Source organism: Mixophyes fleayi, chromosome 6 (genome assembly GCF_038048845.1).
Source record: "Mixophyes fleayi isolate aMixFle1 chromosome 6, aMixFle1.hap1, whole genome shotgun sequence".
In the NCBI taxonomy this organism is placed as follows: Eukaryota; Metazoa; Chordata; class Amphibia; order Anura; family Limnodynastidae; genus Mixophyes; species Mixophyes fleayi.
Window position 1 is genome coordinate 14,790,536 of NC_134407.1, and position 21,433 is coordinate 14,811,968.

The 21,433-nt window shown below is 40.1% G+C and overlaps 1 protein-coding gene across 2 annotated transcripts in view; it reads right to left on the bottom strand.

The window, feature by feature from the left end:
- Positions 1-20,844, bottom strand: part of KCNIP2 (potassium voltage-gated channel interacting protein 2) — a 304,047-nt gene extending 283,203 nt beyond the window's left edge. The window contains exon 1 of one of the 2 annotated variants that reach the window (XM_075215891.1): positions 20,114-20,844. In XM_075215891.1, the coding sequence (XP_075071992.1) occupies positions 20,114-20,186 (73 nt within the window). In that variant the 5' untranslated portion in view covers positions 20,187-20,844. The remainder of the gene's footprint in view (positions 1-20,113) is intronic. The other variant, XM_075215890.1, reaches the window with a different exon arrangement.
- Between the last annotated feature and the right edge of the window lie 589 nt (positions 20,845-21,433).

The following is a 21,433-nucleotide window of genomic DNA, read 5'->3' on the forward strand; positions in this document are numbered from 1 at the left end:
GAATAATGTACTTTACTTCCTTTCTTCTTTGGTTTTATTCAAAGCTACCCCCCAGGGGCAAACGCAGGATATGTAGAGGGGGATTTCAATACCACGCCACCAGTGGGCGTGACCAGCATGCATGGGGGTGTGGCTATATTAGACAGTGCTTGGCTGCTCTCCAACACTCCCTATCCCAATAATATACATGGGCAATGCTGTGTGCACTACTGTTAGGTGCAGGCAGCTCTCCCTTTTCAAGCAGAACCATGTGAAGCGGGAGCAGGGTTCAGCCACCTCAATTATATAGTGCCCCAAGCTTTGAGGGGGTTTCCAGGCACTAGTAACCCCCCCCCCCTCGGTTTGCCTATGCCTCCCCCCATTAAAACATAAATTGAGCTGTTAAGATTGCACACAGCTATCATTGGGACCAATAAGTTCATTAGGACATCATTAATAATATCAGTGATGTAAGAGTGTTTTCAAATGTTCTTTGGGCTATCATCAGTAATAAAACGACATTGAGTAAAGAGTTGTATCTCTACAGCTGGTGAACTGCAGCGCACACCATAACTGTTATTTTGCGAACATCAGCAAATTACTGTTATCTATTCAGCACCAGTTGGACAATGAAAGAAATTATCTGATTGTTTGGTACAGTCTACTGCAGATTGACACCTTTCAACCATAGTAGTAAATAGCCCTCCTGCTACAAATCAAATCTGCAGTCACCTGAAAGTGGGCATTTTCGGGGTAATCTGGGCAGGGTATGGTCAAATAAAGGGTTGGGTTAGGGCAGATGGGGCGGAGGTATGATTATGGTAGAAAATATACCTTATTGCCGTTATTGACAAAGGGTTAGCCTTGCTAAATATAGATTGAGACATAAATGCTGGGGGAGATTAGAATTCTGCTGTGTGAAATAATTAATGATGATATGTGTCATGTGACTTTATGAATGATGGAATTAGAACATCCATGGGACTGACGCCAGTTAATTCGCAGAACTTTATTAGCCCAATAACCTGGGGTTTTCTTTATTTTGGACAATAGTGTGATTTTAACGTTTTTTAATTAATGTCTGCAAGTTTTGATGCCTTCGGACGTCTATCTTCAAGTGATCGTGAAATTTCTCACTGACTTATACATAGAATGTACAGTAGTGTTTACATTATGCCATATAGACAAATAATGTTAAACTGGTAAACGTTCATCTCCCGCTGTAAAGGGTATTTAAATTGAGAGAGGAAGAAAGAACATATATGTTAGTATTTTCATTGCTTTGTACAGAGCACTAGGGGGAATATTTACTAAACTGCCTGTTTGAAAAAAGTGGAGATGTTGCCTATAGCAACCAATCAGATTCTAGCTGTCATTTTGTAGAATGTACTAAATAAATGATAACTAGAATTTGATTGGTTGCTATAGGCAACATATCCGCCTTTTCAAACCCACAGTTTAGCAAATATACCCCTAGATGTCCAGATCTATTAATCCTGGATACAGAATTTGTTTTTTGCAAGTAGACGAACTAACAATTAATGACTCGATTGGGCGCAAGATACTACTTATATCATTATACAATACTTTTTATTTTTATTTTACCACTTTCCATCTCTTCCGCTACTAGGAATCGTCTCCAACACATTCTCTGCTAATAAAGTTAATGAAGGAAACAGATTAAGCAGCAATTTAATTGTTTAAAAACACATGATCCAGACACTGTAGTTTTCCAAAATGATAAAGTGTTATTTGAAAAGAAAATATGTTACTTTTTAACATATCTGCCATTCTGTCATTTGATAGTTGGCCTGTTGGCCTCTACGGTGATAATGGACCGAGCTGGGTCTGTCCACTTTTTATTATTAATGGTCTAAGTATTTATTAAACATAGGTTGCGCTCTTGCGGCGGTAATTTGTTTAAAAAACTCTCAGTTTGCAACTGCCGCAGATCAGCACCAGGAATAGACGCTAAACAGAGGAGGAGATGAGCGCAACCCACCACTAGTAGCCTGGCTGGTGCCGCGGGACTGAAGAGGAACTTTCTCAATATGTAGCCAAATCCTACTAGATAATACTGTCCGTCAATTACAGCACAGCTGTCAGGCCACAGAACAGGATAGCAGTTTGGGATACAGAAGTATGGCAGCCCGGATCCAATGATCTTCTAGCCTGGTACCACAATTATTATACCGTACGTTAAATGGGGATATACAAGGTAGAGAAAAAAAAGTGAAGATGTGAAAACACATTGATTTTATGCATTGGGGTTGGGGTGAGTTTTTGGGGACATTCCCAATGAACAGTCCTTTTTTTGGGGGGGCATACCCAAGGAACAAACCCATACATTTGTTACATGTTAAGAACAGTTAAGATGAGCAGAACTTGCACTAAGTAGAAGCCTGCAGATAATAGCTTTTGGAGTTATATTATATGCTGGACATTACAGGTTATATATACTGTACATTAGGCTGTATATCCTGGACATTTGGAGGTGTACAGAGGAACTAGCCATAAACTAATTTTTCAAAAATGTTCCACTAAATATTAGTCACATTCCGTATTAGGCTGTAAACTTGGCGTGTGAATGTTATGTGTCGCTAGTTAGAATACTCAGACTAAAGCGATATATTGTCCGCTATCGAAGATCTATGCTAGATAAGCAAACAGCACTCCCTCTGGCTGCGAGCGGTACTGCAGCCGTTCAAGAAAGCAACATATCCTGATTGATACCGCACCAAGAGGATAAACATTTTATATATACAGCACCTTTCTCTCAAGCACTGTACATTTGCAGAACCTTATTTTACCCTGGATCAAAGACCTCTTCAGTTACCACAGACTGTAATGTTGTACCCATTTCTCTCTTCCTTTTTTTTAACATTTATATATTTTTAACAGATCAGTATTTTATGCTGTTAGTTTATTCAAGCAATTTTTATTTAAGCATTTATCCAGCATGGAAGCAATTGGGATCTCTGACAGTGTGAACACGTGAGGCCACAAATATTATTATGTATACTGTAAACCCATTTATCTTGGTAGACACACACATGCTAAGCACTGTTTCTCCTGGGATAAACAGCGCTAACCAAGATCTTTCCTGGCCTTGATTCAGTGGAAAGTAGAAATGAAGGCCCCATCAATCTAACTTTACTGTAAACGTGGCAGGGAGATGCAGTTACAGGCCGTACAAGGATAGTTTGCATAGAGTGAGAAGACACTCTGCTTAACACTTAAAAAGCACACACTGCTGAACGCACCAGCGTCAATTGAATCCAAATCCAATTAACCTACTAGTATGGGTTTTTTGTTTTGTTTTTTTTTAACAGTGAGAACAAACTTTGTTCATATAGAAACAAAATAGTTGACAATATTTTACATTTCTAGAGACGCTTTGCTGATCAACCTGTGGATCCAAACCCATCACAGATGATACGGTCTGAAATTGATTCTTCTGTATTTGTCTGTATTTTAAATACTACACTTATAAAAGTTACAGAATAAACACAGTCTGCAAGAATTCTATATAACATGCAAAAAGAGAGACATTTTATTTTGCTGTTTGTCAGTACTGAAGAATAAGGACACTTCAATGAACAAGTCTTTAAAACTTGGGACTCTCCATGGCAATTTAGCAACTATGCCAATCTTTCTGCACTAGTTTGACAGGAATCCATCATAGCACTGCTCTTATTATAATATAGGAGCTACATATTAGTACAGACACTCCTATTTCAAAGTTGCTGACAAATGGACACGCAGGTGTCGGCGGAGCTTAAATACTCCATGCTTCTATTAATATTCTAATGCTTTGATTGGCTGCAAGTTATTGTAGCCCCACCTACTTCCTCTCCCACCTAGCAGGGCATAACAATAGGTGCTCCTAGTCAAATGCAGCTAAAACAATAGAGAGAACAGACTGAAAGAGAGAAACTGTGAGGTTTTGGGGGGCTTAAGATCTCAGCTTGGTATATACATAAAATACTTAGCAGTTGATAACATAAACATTTAATCCTAACACTTTTGCCATGTAATAAAAGACACCACATGACTTGTTGCCAATTAACTTGTTTATTGATATAACTGTTCACTGATATGGTGGAGCCGAGCACAGCGAGGAGCCAAAGAACATTGGATCCAGCACCTGTGAACGGAAGGGAGAGATGCTTTTCCTGGATCAAAGAGTATTGGATGACTCATCCAATAGGCATCACCACACTTCCCTGCTTTGTTAATCCTTAGTGAGGCCAAATAGTTATGTACACAAACCTCAGCTTTTAATCTCCCTCAGGCTTATTCCATCCCTCAGCTCTAATTACCTTCCAGCAGTCTTGATTTTCTGCATCCCAAAAAAAAGATGTGGGACCTAATGGTAAAAGATGAGGTATGGACAGATCGGGATGTAATTCTTACTTGCCTACTTCTTATACCTCCCCTGGCATCATCATGGCTTTACCGGGATCCGGGAGTGTGGCCTACTCCCAGAATTCAGGAGTGTCCCGAACATTCCGGTACAGTAAGCAAATATAATGTAGTCTAATTTACCATCCCGAATGGTGACTAGTATAACATACAGTTCCTACGTCAAATATTGGTATCTAGCGAGCGTTTGTACTCTACCTATAGTGAGATCCTATATAAATGAGGCATATGACTACAATACCAAATTACCATGAACCTTTTGATTAATGGTGATTACATATGACAGCTGTTTCCTTTCCAAATATAGGAGAACATTTGTTTTATCAAACAGCTAAGAGTACTAAAACTGATTGTTGTAAACGAGAGACCAATAATTGGTTTTATTAGAATCAGCAACACAGGACTACAATTAATTAAAATAGATCTACAGTATATTGTGTATTGTGCCAACAAAGCACTTTACTGTACCCAGTCCCTATTCAATCATTAATTCCATTAGGACAAGAAGCATTAATCATTACATTGCAGTGGTAACGATCAATCATGTATCTCAATCTAATCAATATATAGGAGATTTGCTAAAAATGAGGTTCCATCTTTTTAATACTTCTGAGTGATTCGCAGGTTGATAAATAATGTACAGAATGAATCTCGAGAGGCTGCTCCTCCTTATTCAAACCAAGGGAATCTATCAGGTGCACTCATGCATAGCTTCACAGAGGAAGCAGTGTGTACGTAATATATATTTATTTCTTTTTCAATTGTGGCCTGTTATAGGGAGGGCTTAAGATCTCAGCTTGGTATATTTACGTATTTGTGTAAATAAACTGATTTCAAACTTTAAAGCATTACCTAATAACTACTCGCACATGTATAAGTGATAGAGCTGTCATTTTACACCTACATATATTAGCTCTGGGAACACATGACAGAGTTTCCATGGTAATACTAAGGGGCATGTTACAATGCGAGTGTAATCACTAGACAATCATCATCATCTGTTTATTTATATAGCACCACTTATTCCGCAGCGCTGTACAGAGAACTCACTCACATCAGTCCCCGCCCCTTTGGAGCTTACAGTCTAAATTCCCTAACACACACACACACAGACCGAGAGAGACTAGGGTCAATTTTAATAGCAGCCAATTAACCTACCAGTATGTTTTTGGAGTGTGGGAGAAAACCGGAGCACCCGGAGAAAATTCAAGCAAACACACAGAGGACATACAAACTTCACACAGATAAGGCCATGGTCGGGAATTGAACTCATGACCCCAGTGCTGTGAAGCAGAAGTGCTAACCACGAAGCCACCGTGCTGCCCCAATAACCCCTACCAGAGATGGGGGGTGTTATAATGCTCAGATCACCCCCATCCTAGCTTCAATAAACTCTGGGGTACCCTTATTTGATGTGTTAGGATGTCTATTTTTAAAATGGGCTATCCATATTTTTCCTCCACACTGTATGCATTTCATTCAAGACAGTGCAAACTAGCATAAAAAAATGTTTGCATGAGAATTTTCAAGTGCAGATTTAATTTTGATAGTTATTATTATTATTATTATTATTATGATATGTAGAATTCTGCGTTAGTTTTGGAAAAGTGGATTGATGCCAAATCAAGAACCACAAAGTATTTTTTGGTGATGTTGAGAATAAAAATACACACGTTTGGTTTTAGTTCACTTTTTAACAATTTCACTAAAAATAAATAGAACAAAACACTTTTTTTTGGCCATAGCGGATAGAGTTTCTGTCAGGAGGGATAAAGCAGCCTAATGGTATTTTGAGAAAATGCAAAGTCTTTTGAGAAAAACAGGGTATAATTAGTGTGGGTACTGCATAAACAAGTTACTCATCTTGATGTGGGACAGACCAACAAGTGCCAAAATAGTAGGGGGGTGAGCAAAGCCTTAGTGGCGGATTGGTTAATCAATAAATAATGATTACTCATAATTAATAATTGTATTGTGTCTTCTCTTATGATCTGAATGGTCAGATACCTCAATTCGAATGTAGTTTGAGCCTCCTTGCCTCTCACAACCATCTCCCAGCTTGATAAATTTAACTCTTTGCAGTCTTACCATGTTAAACAAATAAATAAATTAACTAGGTAAATAAATAAAAATCAGGACAGAGATGCGGTTATTTGAAAAACAGCTTTTTTTTGAGCGGTTTGGAAATTAGTAAATCCGGCGGTTTTCAAAAAGTTGAAGATTTGAATTCGAAAACACATCTACATCTCCATGTGATAAATCACTAATGTACAGTAGCCGTAAAACCTGCAATTACATCAGACAAAACTCTGTCTGCTCTACGGACTCAAACTACGTAAACATTCTAACAGCTCTCAAGTGTTGAGGAATTAAATGTTGATATAATATATATATGTATATGTATGGACTAAGCACGGATCACGTAAACTTGAGTAAAATGGGACGCACGCTTCAAATATATCTATACTGTATAACGGCTCTTGAGTCTAGGAGTTACTATAAATGTATGTTACCTCATGTTTATCTGCTAACCATTTGCGATAATTAGTAAAAATGTAAAGAGGGCTGACCTGTGAATTATATTTAAGTAAAAGATAATAAAATGTTGAACAAGCACTTTAAAGGGGGATATACAAAATATATTTTGCTAATTAAAAACAAAGCCCTTTAAAGAGTATTTATTTGACTAAAGGCAACATTTTAAATAATATTATTATTAATATAAATAATAATAGTAACTTACTAAGAGCTCTGTTGCTGTGCCTTCTCTGACCCTAGCAACCAGCATTCAGAGCCTGTATACTGATCCTTAGAGATAGATTTACTAAACATTCTGAAAAGTGGAGGTGTTGCCCATAGCAAGCAATCAGATTCTGGTTATCATTTTCTAGGATGTACTAGACAAATGATAGCTGGAATCTGATTGGTTGCTATGGGCAGCACCTTCATCTTTCCTTTTAGAACGTTTGGTAAATATGCTCCATAGTTGTGGGAACCACAGGAGATACATCGAACTCCGTGTAAAAAGAGAAATAGGGGAAACACAGGTATGTGGGAATTTACAGATGGGTAAGGAAAAAGTACTTTTCATAGTAGTCCATCGCAATCCAATGTAAGATATTTCTACTTCCAGTTTAATTTTATTTATATCAAGGACCTTTACCCCAATTGTGGTTTTCAAGGGATATAGTGCAAGATGCCTTTGCCCAACTTTTACATTTCCCAGATGTGCTCTGATAGTAACATGTCAACTTCTGCTAAACAATCTTATGGATAAGTTAATACCATATATCCTCCTCCTTTATTTCTATAGTAGAGTAATTTTCCTCATTACTCCTCCTCACGTAAAACCATGTTTATGGGGGTGCAATGCGCCCACCTAATAGATAAATATCAATGAGAACTTAACACCCAAATTGAAACTCGGTGAACACTATATTGTAGAAGAAAGACAGACTGTGTATGGGGATTTAAATGGTAAAGTGACATTTTAGAATATGTACATTAAAAATGGTAACCATAAAAGTGGGGTGGGGGGAGGGTTTTAAATTGCACATTAAATTTTATATTAAACATTATTTTTACAGTTCTATAAAAGCCACATGCACCAAGATTGAGTGGTATCTACATATATGCATACGGGAGACTCCCAAATTTTTGGGAGCTCTCCCAGACTCCCCAGAGTGCAGGGTAACCTCCCAAATCCTGCCCGCTTCGTAGGTGAAGCGGGTGGGGACGGGGCTTATAGCGTAATTCTGGCCCCGCCCCTTGATTTCATAGGCTGAAATTGGTATTGTATAACAGTGGCAAGGTCTAATGACGCGATTAATGTGGTCACGCCCCCAAGACACGCCCAGCTTTGGAGATCTCCCAGAGGGGTGATCTCCAAAGTTGGCAAGTATGGGTATCTATGAATCCTGCCCCAGTATAGGCTATAAAACTATATATACAAGACTTTAATAAGAGGGTTCCACATTGCCACTTGCTGGTTATTTTTTTTGTTTCCCAATGTTCTCAGAATCTTGACACAATTTTAGTGTTTGTCTTATTTTTTTTGGGGGGGGGAGGTCCAGGCACTTTTACTTCCCCCATCACTTTCCTCCAACAGTTTAGTAGAGATACGCAAATAGTTACACTGCATTTATTAAATTTATGTCACACCTATATATTACACAGCGCTTTACAGATAATATTTTTTAATCCTTCACATCGCTGTTTGCCCCTAATCTCAGTGATAGATTTAAACAACGTATCTAATTAAAGAAAGCGACATCTATCTGTAATAACATATCAGCCGGCATTGTACATAACTTAAGTGCTACAAGCTATACCAAAACAAAGCAGGGAGGAGCTGGGGGCCACAAATGAAGCCTCGGAGGGCCACATTCACCCCTCCAGCCACCTGTTGCCCATCAGCTAACAGAGAAAACAATAACAATATTGGACAAACATTGTGAGGATGGTTATCTTAGAGCAGAACTGTTAGTGGGTAGAAAATCTAATAACATGAGATTGCTTATATGGTGTTCATCTGTCCAGAACCTGTGTGTGAGATCAAAGCTGTTTCATCAGCAGGTGAGATAGTAACAGATAACAGGTTACTGTAACAGACTAACAGAGGTGCTCCATTATAAAATGAAATTAATAACCTCTATTCTAAACACAATTTGTGCTTAAATCACAGGCACTATAACGAGCGGTCACAAACTGCATATTCTCAGGGATCTCCTGAAAACATGCACCGTTAGTACCTGTGATTGTGTCGCTCAGCCCCCCCACTACAGCACTTTCAGCTGTGCGACAGACAGACCTAAGTGTAGCCAGTCCTATAAAGATCTGGCAGTCATAGATGATCACTATGGCAACTATCGCCCTAGAAATGTTCCAAAGTTGTAATGAACAGGTTGCAAAATAACATGTATAGAATTTTTCATATGTAATATAAAGATCATTTGCAAACCGCAAGGGCAAAATTGCAGCACAAATGCTCCTTTGTGACATCACGCACCTACTTTGGCGCAGACGTGCCTAGTTTTGCGGTGAAGCACATGGATCTGGGCGGTGTCATCTTCAGGGGATTTAGGATGATGGGAGAAGTTGGCCGGATGAAGGACGTTGCTTGTGTGTGGATAATGCACCTAGTTTTGCACTGAATAGCAGAATTTACATATAATTTTGCAGGGTGGGGATCATTTAAATGAGCCAGACAGAAGACAACACATTTAAGTGGGCATTCCGTGAACTGAGAGAGGACAAGCAGCCTCTTCTTTCCCGCAAAAGACTTTAAATATACCAACGCCTTCCATCTGCAATGCCACAGAAAATCCCATTTCTTTGCACACTTTGACTATTGTAATTAAAATATCCAGACGTAAAAAAGTGACACATGTCATGAAGATAGCCCCCATATCCGTCACTCTTACAACTAATAGGAGACACAATTGAGGCTAAAGTGTGTGGTCATTGGCGGTACTAGCACCACTGCGGGGCCTGGAGGAGAAGGAGCTCTTTTCAGGGCTGCACTGCCCACATGTAAGCCCCCACACATGCTTGAGAAAGTAGAGAAGGAGTCTCTCCATCACCGAGACCACCCCAAAATTTTGCTATGGGGCCGTGGTAAGCCACATTCTACGCCATGAGAGTAGTATTTTAGGAGAAAATATTCTAGATCACCCGCCAACCGGCGAAGGTAGATGTATATTGCTTTTACAGGGTAGTTCCACGTGAAGTGGGCGTACACCTTGAAATGCACTAGTCGAATGTAAATGCACTTGTGTTTATAAAGCATCGCAGTTCCACAGATTTTGTAGTTTGTTCTCCAACAAGTAGTTCAATACATTTTACTTTTCAATGGAGAGGAGGTGGGTTTTTTTTGGGAGGTTTTTAACATTCACAGGTACAATTCTATAAATAGACATCAACAAGTTGCAATTATACCCACATAACTTTCTACAATGCACCATTTATTATTATTCAGAGATCACAACAAAATTGATCCATTCTCCAGGAAACTAACTTTCCAACAGGAGTCTCAATGTTCAATCATAACGTAACACATAGACAACCATGTTTATTGCTCAACTAAAAGTTTAAATATAAGAAGCAAATATCTTTTCAACAGCAGGATGAGAATAATAATAATTTGATGTCAAAAGCCAAGGACTAAATTGCTGTCAATTTCTGCAACGTTTGGATTGTATATCGGAAGCCAAGTGTGTATTAGACATTGTCATGCATTGGTAAGAGGATTACACAGACCTCCAAATCATTCCAAGTCCTATTTTCCCAAACACAAGAGGCCGGAGCTATCTGCAAATGTACTCAAACAAGTAAATGCGACCACATTAGAAATCTGTAGGCAAAGGATTTGCTAGATATTGCCATAGCGACTTAAATACCAGGATAAAAGGAGATGAGTTTTACGCTGTCATTTTGCTGACAAATGTGTTTTGCTTCAGTGTTACAAGTGAATTAAATCAGTTGCAATGTAAAGCATGCATTTTCGCTGGTTCCCGATGCTTTTTCTATACCTTGACACTGTGTTCTATCACATTAGAGCACGAGGGAGGTTTGGAATCGCAAACTGCATGGGAAATAATGACTTGAATCTCACAACAATAGAGAAGCCAGGAAGGCACTTAACCAGTCATAATCAATATAAAAGCCAGGACAGCAAACTAAAGCACATTTGCATTTCCATTGAATAAAGCGTGGAAGCAATTAGACATGCAGGAGAGTCACACAAATGTAGCATCCCTTTAAGATGAAAATTTATGCACCTTTTTTTTAACATTGAATGGACAGATAATTTGGTTTTTGAGCATTGACTGTTACACCAGAAAACTCTGTGGCTGGTATTAAGAGAACCTTAGCACCATTTAGCAGTTTATACATAAATTTTGACACATCTACCATTTGTATCACTTTTTAAAGACACACCCATGTTAAAATAAACAAAAATCCTGAAAATAATTATGTATGCTTAATCAGGCAACTCATAGTAAACGTTCTTAAAAGGTGTTCGGCAGGTTTATTGCAAAATACTAGATGGCTGGATCTGACAGCTATCGGCCGAGGGAAATTTGAAGGGTAGGGGGCTTATTTTTAAAAATTCCGCCTGAATCATACTTCACATTTCAAATTTCCTAGACCTAATGACTGTCAAAAACAGCAGTTTTGTTGCAGAGAGAAACACTTTAACTTTCAATACAAAAATATAATTCGTACACTATCCCCATTCTGTTTGTAAAATATACACTGATGTAGCAGTTTCTTCAAATGTAGTTGTTTCAATATTTAAGCAACTTTACTCATAAATCAGCACAGGTTCAGTAAACGGGATTTACACTGTTTCCATTGAGGCGACTGCGGATTGACTGTGACACAAGGGTTGTGGTACACCTCAGACGATGCAATCAAGTCTGCTCCACCTGTTATCCTTTCACCTATATAATCTCATGAGGCTTTAATCTTGGTATTATGATGTGGTAATCTCTCAAACCCATCAGATTGTAAAGCAACATTTTCTAGATCCACAAACGCATTTTGTAATATTCTGGTCCCATTATATTTTATAAAAGAATGCTAGAACAGATTTTAGAAATACATTGTGCATTGCTTACACTTATTATCCCATTAATCTGTCCTTATATTTCAGAGCACAACAATAAAGTACTAATGATTATAATGAGGAAGCCTTTGCTATTATTTATTCAGGGAACATTAGAAGCAACAAGATTTAGTTCAAGACCAAAGCATCACAAGAGAGCAGCCGATAGGACCAAATTCCACCTGTGGGATGAGAATTGTGAAAACATTAACAACTTTCTTAAATTGGAAATACATGTTTAATTCTATTTATTCAAACATCTTTTACATTACAATATTGTTTCTTTCCTATCATTCTATTACAAAATGTCAGATCATTTAGTGTCATCAAGTATCAACTTACACTTAAAAAAAGGGAACAGGAGAGAATAAGAACTGAGGGCTGAAATAAGCCTGAAGGCAATTTAAAAGCTGTATCTTCAAACTGGATTATTCTCTGGGGTTAATAGCCAACTATGGAGTACACCCATATGGTGTCATAGGGGAAGGGTAAACAGGATCTATAAGTTGGATGGGCGGAAAATTAAGTAGTCTCTGCAGTTCTGGACGTTGCCCACCTACCCTCCCTGGTTGTCGATACTTGGTAGCATGGATACAGGGCTGGATGCTTCTCGTGTTGGTGCTCAGTTATTGGCATGCTGGCACGGCTGATGGTCATCCTGGATGGAGAGTTGCCGGAAAACACAGTGCAATCGACGGCCAGTGGTTGGGGCACACATTACGGTAGTGGGCACGCTGAACCGGCCTCTCTTTGAGTGAATCGGCTATAGTCTCGGTACAGGTACCGCCCCTGTGGGTTGCCCTGTGGTTACTTTCCATCTAGCCCAGAGGATGGGCGGGTTCTGTAAGCCCAGGACACAGTGTCCCACTAAGGTAGATATGTGCCCCCCGGGTGTGATTGGTTGTCCCCCACTTGAACCCAGGGGTTTGATTGATTGTCCCCCAGTTGATGAGATCCCAATGGTTAATGCTGGGACAGTAGGGTTTTGCCTGCTGGATGTCGGACTGACTGCTCTCTTCTCCACCACCACCATATTTAAATTAAGTTATTTAAGGTTATAGTTAAATAGGGGTAAGAGGGTAAAGGAAGTCTGGATATCAGCCGTTAAGCCTTTTAAACTAAAATTTGACAAATTTGGTATAATATACTAGTAACATATATTTCTTAATTACAACACCTTTTGTTTTTAATACATTACTCAAAATTGTGCCACCAAGAATGCTGTATGTCTAGAAATCTCTTTAAGTAGAACTACACCCAAAATTTAAATTCTAGTATTGGGGTTCCCTTATCCCCATCAAAAAGGATTCATTGATAATCTATGTTGGTGAACACCTAGGTTGGAAAGCTCGCAGCTCTACTGGTCTGAAGGAGTCCGGCATCATTCAACAATGGCCAAATACTAAAGGCCGAAAATTTGGAATGCGGCTGCATTTCAAATTAAACTCTGTAGGACAGGCCATCCGGCCAACCCCTTCAAATGTAAAGGCCAGAAAAGTAGCAGACTAGTTTGTGTACTCAAACACTTGGCTGTTACGGGCAGCAGGGCTTCTCACAGGGAGAGAGGGGGCAGGGGCATATTTATAATGATGGAGGGGGTTAATATTTTTCCAGGGGTTGCCCGTCCTTAGTAGAAACAAACCTAACTTCCTCCTAATTACTATTTACAGACCTAGTAGAGGGTGTGGCAAGTAGTGCACACAATATGCTAATACCACCGCTGAGCTGTGCCATGTTCACCACTCAACCTGCTTTCCCGGTCCGCGCTCTCAGCACTCTAGAGTGGCGAGGATCGCCGTGCGCTGAGTAGAGAGCCATCAGTGAAGAGAGCACAGCTCAGCCGATTGAGTAGCACTACTCTACACTTAATTAAAGTCCACAGTATACCATAGTGACAGCTCTTCTTTCAATATTTACAGATTTTATATGAATATGGGGCACTGTCTAAATACATTAATCTTAATAATTAGTACCACTATCATCATCAAGACAGAGTACAAACAAACACATTACTAGATCTATGTGTCAATAGCAAATTGATTATGATGTAAGTGGAGTCCCTGAAGGAAACAGAAGCATGCTTCCAGTTATAAAGTCATAATTAAATGTGATATTCTGCGTTAATGTATTAGCTTGGGAATCCCACCGCTGACGCCACTACAATTAAAATTCGGTTCCATCTATTTTTATGTACTGGGCCAAATCATTGCAACAATTGCACCTTGATTTATTATATCTCTGTTTCTATGTGATTTATTGTTGCATTGTAGAATTCTGTATAATGCTGTGATACGGAGATGAAACAGAGTCCATTTTCCCAGGGGCATTACTGGGTTCCTTGAGAGAACTGGGGCCAGTCACCTCTGCTAAGCTCACCATATTTGTAGTCACTAATTTAAATATGCACACACGGTATAAAGTGGCACTTATAAAAAGAGGAAATGTCTGGTGGTTATAGGTATCCTGGTGTTGAAGTGACAACAGTTTACGTATATCGAATAAGTTGCTATAAATCAACAACAACAACAACAAAAAAACAAACACACTCAAAAGCTATCCATGACATTTAGGTTATAAGATCTGTAACTGTAATTGGCTTCCCTTCCCATGTGTTGCCCCTTTCCCCTCCTAAACCTTGACTCCGGCCTCACAGAGGTATGGCGTACCGGAAGCCAGGGGGTGCAGTTTTGGAGCAATAGCCTCCTCATGCCCCCCACCCTACCTCAAGCACCCCTCTCTGCTTTCAAAACAGCAGAACAAAGCCCTGCATGAGACTGCGCATTCTCAGAAGAGGCCACAGCAGAACAGGGGGTCAGGGGAAGGGGGATGGTGCGAGTTGTATTTTGGGCACCTACACAAAATTGATCGCCCCCCTGCCAGAAGCACTAGAGCGCCAACAATAGCCAATTTTTTTTAAAAAAGCTCAATAAATGATAATGAAGCTATTTTATGCAATTCTAGTTATGTACCATGTAGTATTAATTGCCACAAAGATATAGAGAATATCTAAAAAATAACTATAACATTTCTTACAACAATAATATAAAAATGATATCAGTATTTATCCAATATAGGCTGCCATGCACACCCCTCTCTAGGGTTAAACGTATATTCATCATATAAGCATTTTGCCATCAGAATTTGACTTGTAGTGTTCCCAATCCTACCCAGGGTAGGCATTTTCAGTGTCCGACCTGCCAGAGTTTGCCATGAAGCCTCATCGGCGCTTCACCGCACAGCTCCTCCGTAACTACTGTCTGTGCCTATTCCGACTCTTGCTCTGTTCAGAGCGGGTACTAGTAGGCTTACCGTGTTTCCCCGACCCTGATCCTACCCTATCCTATTATATTATTATCGACATTTATTTATATAGTGCCAGCACTCCTTAGACAAAACTCCTTAGACAGTGTCCACCTTTATAGCACATATAAAATGCATTAATTTTATGTACTTGTTTAAAAGTGAATTTAATCTGCATGTTTCTGAACTTACGTCTTTGAAAAAACAGTTTGTATTTTCGGGTGTTCATATCTCTCCTGTGCAGTGATGATCAGCAAAAGATTGATAGATTAAACCTAGCAACGTTATGGGGTCAGGAAGGATTTTTCTCCTCTCTTAGGGGCATATTTAATAAAGCACGATAGTGCTTTTAACGGGTCATTAAGGTCCCACAGTGTCCTCCGCAAATTTATTAAGGGGGCATCGCAGCAGATATCATGGATATCTGCTGCTTTGCATTCCTCTTCGTTTTTGGGAGCAGTCACCATTCAACAGGATGGTTACTGCTCCTGGCCGCAATCTAACAAGTCCCGAAAAAACATTTTTTTCGGGAACTTGTCATGTTAATGTACCAGCTGCAGCTGGCGTACATCATCCGAATGGAAGAAATCTAATGCTGTCAGCTCTGCTCCGGAGAGCAGAGCTGGACAGCGCATGTGTGGAGGGATCACATGATCCCTCCCTGTCACTCAGCGCTCTCTCTCTGCAACTATCGTTGCAGAGACAGAGAGGGGATCTGTGTGCGCATGTCCAGTTCTTGGAACTGGACATGCGCAATTGAAGAGTGAAGAGAAGACCCGGAGACAGCGCTTCTGAAGAGGGGGGTAAGTATGATTTTTTTTATCACTGAAACAGCAGTTTTTCGGAACTGCTGTTTCTGTGCAGGGCTGTACATAAATGTGAGAAGTAGTTCAATCCTTATCATTGCGATAAGGATTGAAAACTACTTTTGACTTTATGTGAATAATGATAAATGTGCCCCTTAGGTTAGATGGGCTCGCTGGGTGCATTTATTTCCCTTACTCTGGATCAACGCAGATATAATTTAGAAACGATGGAAGTTGATGAACTTGTGCCTTTGTACAACTTCACAAACTGTGAAACTATGAATATGACCCCAGACTGCTACTTTGTAATGCCGTTCTGGCCTTCCGGGCCCCTGATCTGCTCTCAATGTAGCTGAACTGGGACTATTGTGGCTTGTCATAGTACCAGAGTCTATTACTCACTAGGCTTTCAATCAGTTTTCACAGTGTCATCCATGCTGGTGCACTATGGGTCTCAGATTTAAGAGTAAATCCAACTAGAAGGTGCAACTTTGCACCTTGGCAAATCCATGGTGAGCTGCAAAGAACACTAAATTTTTAAAATAGAGCTGCCCCATAGTTGTGTGTTACATGCGAACACAGCCGTATATTCCCTGCAGGAAAAAGAAGAGAAAAGAAAATGTTTACACCTTACATGGCATAATGGTCTTTCCAGGTGCGAATTTGCTCCCGTAAGATGGATTTCCACCTCAATGTTAATTAGGCCGGGGCTTTAAATAATGCAACATCAGAGATATTCATATACTATGAAAACTAAAGAAGAATAATGTATTCTTTCCTACAGGAGTGTCCAAGCCGATGATGTCTGTTGAAAATGAGTTTTACTCATTGTCTGATGATAAACTTTAATAAACATTTATGTCTATGCGTCTTTATTTTTCTGACTCTTTTGGTATAATGGGCACAGGACTTTGTCCCTTATACTGGAACCAGTGGCATGGCAAAGTTACCTCTCCAGGTGTCCGAATCTTGTAATTTCCCCCCATCTTCCACAAGTTTTCAGCAGGTGAACTAGCAGTCTCCAGGGAAGGGGGGCATGCTGTATTTAGGGGGCCCCTCCTATAAGGCATCAGCCCTGTGCTGACCTGTCTGGAGGTAATTTTCCCCATAGCAGGATGACTCTATATCTAGTGTCCTAGTTATTATAGAAACCTGCCCAGTCTGCTTAGTGCTGGGGCTGCCCGTGTTTGTTTGTTTTAGATATTTTTACAATTTTAAGCAGTGCATTATACATTGGGGACTTTTTTGTTTTTTTTTACAGGTTGTAAAAGCACCTGCAAAGGTTCTTCTCCGTCAGATTAAAGGAAGAGGGCTTGGATGGAAAAGCGCATTTCTAGAAGAGCACTACAATGTAATAAAAAGCTTCACACGCACAGAAAACTGACACGTGTTATCAAAACTGTCCCGATGTCACCTTATGTTCAATTTATTTACAACACAAATAAAGATAAACAAGACAGTATTCTAGGGGAAAAATGGAAATGTGATCTAGTAATACAGTAATACTCCATTCGCTGCATGCTGAAGCACAGACTCCCACGGCCCGGGGTACTTTAAGCTGCAATACGACCTACACTGACCTACTAGCCTGCAGATTCCCCTATCAGGAGCTCCTAGAGCTGCTTCATGCAGCCGTGTTCCCTGGGACTCCAGGGGTCTTGTCACAGACTAAGCTGAATACTGGGGCTCTGCACTGCCGCAGAGGAAGGGACTGTGCGAGCAGGAGCACCAATCAGACGCCATAATCACAATATAGCACATTCTGATTGGTGCTCCTGCTCCACACTCACCTCCACTGAAATTTTAAAATGACAAGAAAAATAGATTTGAATGTTCTGTATTACAGAATAGCCCAGAAAATAAAGAATTCATGGGGAACCAGCAGTTTAGTACAATTTAGGTGACTTTAAAATAGATTTCTCACACATACTTATTATCTGATTCAATAATTAAATGCCATCTATATATCTTGGTAGCTAACAGTCTCCTCAATGTATGTGTTTGTGTTTTTTTATTTAAAAGGAAATGTAGCCTCAAATTTTGCATCCCAAATTTGATAATATAATTAAACGATTTTGCATGCAGATGCATTGCTGTTCATTTTTCTGCTACTCAGTGATTGCAAAATGTAATAAATATAGCAGCTTCTCTGCAGAATTAAGTGCTAACTGTTTTGTAGTGTGCAGAAATATTGTTACAACAAAGTAGAAAACTGACAGTAAGAGTTGGCTGCCTGCCAAGTTCGGTCATAGTGAATGAAAGAATTTTAGGAACATTTGAGAGCACAGGCTATTATCTTCAAACTGATTTGAGAAAATGTCAATTGAAACCTTGTATACATTTATTTTTCCACTAGAAGGAAGAGAAAAAGTAACAAAAAAAATTTAAAAATTATTTTACCATCTAGACCAGAGGTCAATCAGAAGCAAGTTCGGTCCTCATGGGCTACCAACAGGTCATATTTTCAGGATTTCTTTAATGAGTTAATCTATTTGGCTGGGTCAGTAATTATCCCACTTGTTTCTACAGACAGAAATCCTGAAAACATGACCTGTTGGTAGCCCATGAGGACTGAACTTGGACACCTCTAGAGGTAATTAGCCCTAGCACGACCTCCTTAATAGCTGTTCCTTGCAGCCTTTTTCCCTGGGGCTCTGTGGTTTGCCTTACACCTCAGAACCAAAATCAGAGACTGTATGACTCTGCTGTGAGGGGACGTGAGTGGGAGGACCAATCAGAAGCCACAATCCAAGACATTGCTGCTTCTGATTGGCCAGACAGACCCCCTTCCTACCACAGCCATTTTAATGTGGTGAACAAAAATGTTCCCCAATTTAGAAAATGCAGCTTTAAGTTTTTATCTTTTTTCCCCATTGACTCCATAATAAAATGGAGGGGGGAGGGGTATTAAGACAGATTCAGCTCTCTGCCACTGTAACACTCAAAAATAAAAAAGTAATTACAAAAATGCATTTCTATTTTGAGCACACAATTAAAACACATTTTTTAGGGTTTAACTACATCAGAATAGCTTTGTACCCAGATGGCAGTTCTGCTTTAAAATATGTTTTAATCAGAAATAAAAATCTATTTTTACTGCGTCTTGTTATTCACCCATTTCCCACCACTGTCAGCGACACTGAACCTTCTAAATAATATTTTTAGCTGCTTTAAAAAGGTCAAAGCTTATTCCAACACTACAATCCAGCCTGTAGGTGTATGCAAATCCACACCTGCACAAAACAGAGCCAATGTAAACAATCCAAATGTTAACATGAGTGCACCAGACGTAAGCAATCTGTGATTTTCCTGCTGCTGTCAAACAGGCATGCTGGGACTTATAGTTCCACAACAGCTGGAAAGCCACAGGTTGCCTACACTTCCTTAGTCTTTAATAAACCGTGTTGTGCATTTGTTCCAACATTCAGTAAAGCCAGATAAGAGCAGTGAGTTACACTTGACACACGCAGAGGATTCAGACTGTGTATCAACTACCATGATGGCAGAACACCACAGCTTGTAAATGTGAATTTTGATTACAGGCTCCCATAAGGTTTTGCATTCCCACACAGATCTCCCTGGTGGAGTCTTAACGGCAGCATGAAAGCTCAATATATCATCTAATACACCTGCTGCTGCTTAGTACATAAACCAACGCTGAGCACTCTGGAGTTAACCACGACCCTCAAACTTCTTCCCTTCAGCCAGGAATTAAGCAGCCACTCTCCAAACTGTCTCTTTTACCCCTGTCTAACTTTCCCAGCACAACACTGGTGGAGAATATTTTTAATTTTTCAATCCCTATTCACATGCAGATTTTTTTTTCTGAAGTTATCATGTTAGGCAGCCAATGCTCAAAAAACCAAATTATAATTGATCGCGAGATCAAACGTGTCCAGAAAGGAAACAATGTATCCGTTATTAGAATGTTGCCGATCAGCGTCTTAAAGGGACACTCCCCATTGTCCAGCAGGCAGAGGGGTATTTCACTTACCAGTGAGTTGATCGTAGGAGCCATCCAGGTCTCTTGAATCAGAAAGGTTTGATTTCCTACCTTTACCTCTCATCTTGAGGTATATGTGCAGAGCTGTGAACAGGGACCGTCTTTCACCTCCCAACCCCTTAAAAATCCTCAGGTTCTTCAGCTCTAAAACTGAAAGAGCCAGAAAGAGAGATCCTCTGCCCAAGAGCTGGTGTAATATTCCCAAAGCCAGGATAAAACCAGGAGATAGTGTGGTGGGGAAAATCCTTCTTCAGACTGATGTCTATTGCTGGATGTCAGCTCAGCTGCTTTAATATAGGGCTATGCAATACATAGGTGTATGCTCCTATTGTATGGTCTTTTTTTTTGTACTCCACGATCTGCTGTGGTCCAGGGATGGAGGCGGAGAGAGAAGCTGGAGAGGGGGGTTACTCCGTTCCTTCCTTATTATTAATTTCCCCTGCCATAAAAATCTGCTTTCCCCTCCTGCTGGTAATCCCTAGTGCAAGTCTCTGCCTCTGTCAATCTCCTGCCTCTTATTCCTCTCCATGTGATTAAAATCCAGGCATGCTGCAGCACAGAGCCTCTCTACCCAGCGCTTGCAGTTTCTAATGGGAGAGTTTGCTATTCATCATTTCTTTTCCAGTCTTGTTATTTTCCCTCCTCCCCCTTGTAGTGTCTTGGAATAACTTTGATAATTGCCGTCAGTCTGCTCTTGGTGAAGGGTTGTAAATTGTCACTTTTTACTGGCTGCCTGGTAATGCAATGAGAAACTCCTTCTACTATAGGATCACTTTCTAAAAGCCGGAATGCCGGAATCAGTCAGCTTCCTACAGCGCCCTCTGCTGCTTAGTGTCTGCAGTGAAGCTTGCTGTGTTCTCTCTCCCTGTATAGAGCATTTTGCTCTGCTGCACATATATGTTCTCTGCACTGTGTGTAATTTTCTTAAGTATGTATAGGACAACTATTACCCATTTTATATTGCTTATAAGCCATCCATTACGGCTGCCAGAATTGGGCTCTAAGTATTTTAGACAAATAGTCCAAGTTCCAGAATGGGTGTCCGAGTACCTCAGCCATCCATTCCATGGGCCGCAATAAGGTTTTGTTTATATTAATCATCCATTCCTGCACCCGGAATGGATGGGTAAGGTCCTCGGCGCCCCCTTCCGGCACCCGGAATGGATGGCTAAGGTACTCGCATACCCATTTCTCTGCACAAAATGTTTAGTTAAGTAGCTCAGACCCCCATTCCGGCAGCCGAAATGGATGGGTAAAGTACTTAGACATCCATTCCGGCAGGGAGAATATGGCTAATGTACTCAGAGCTCT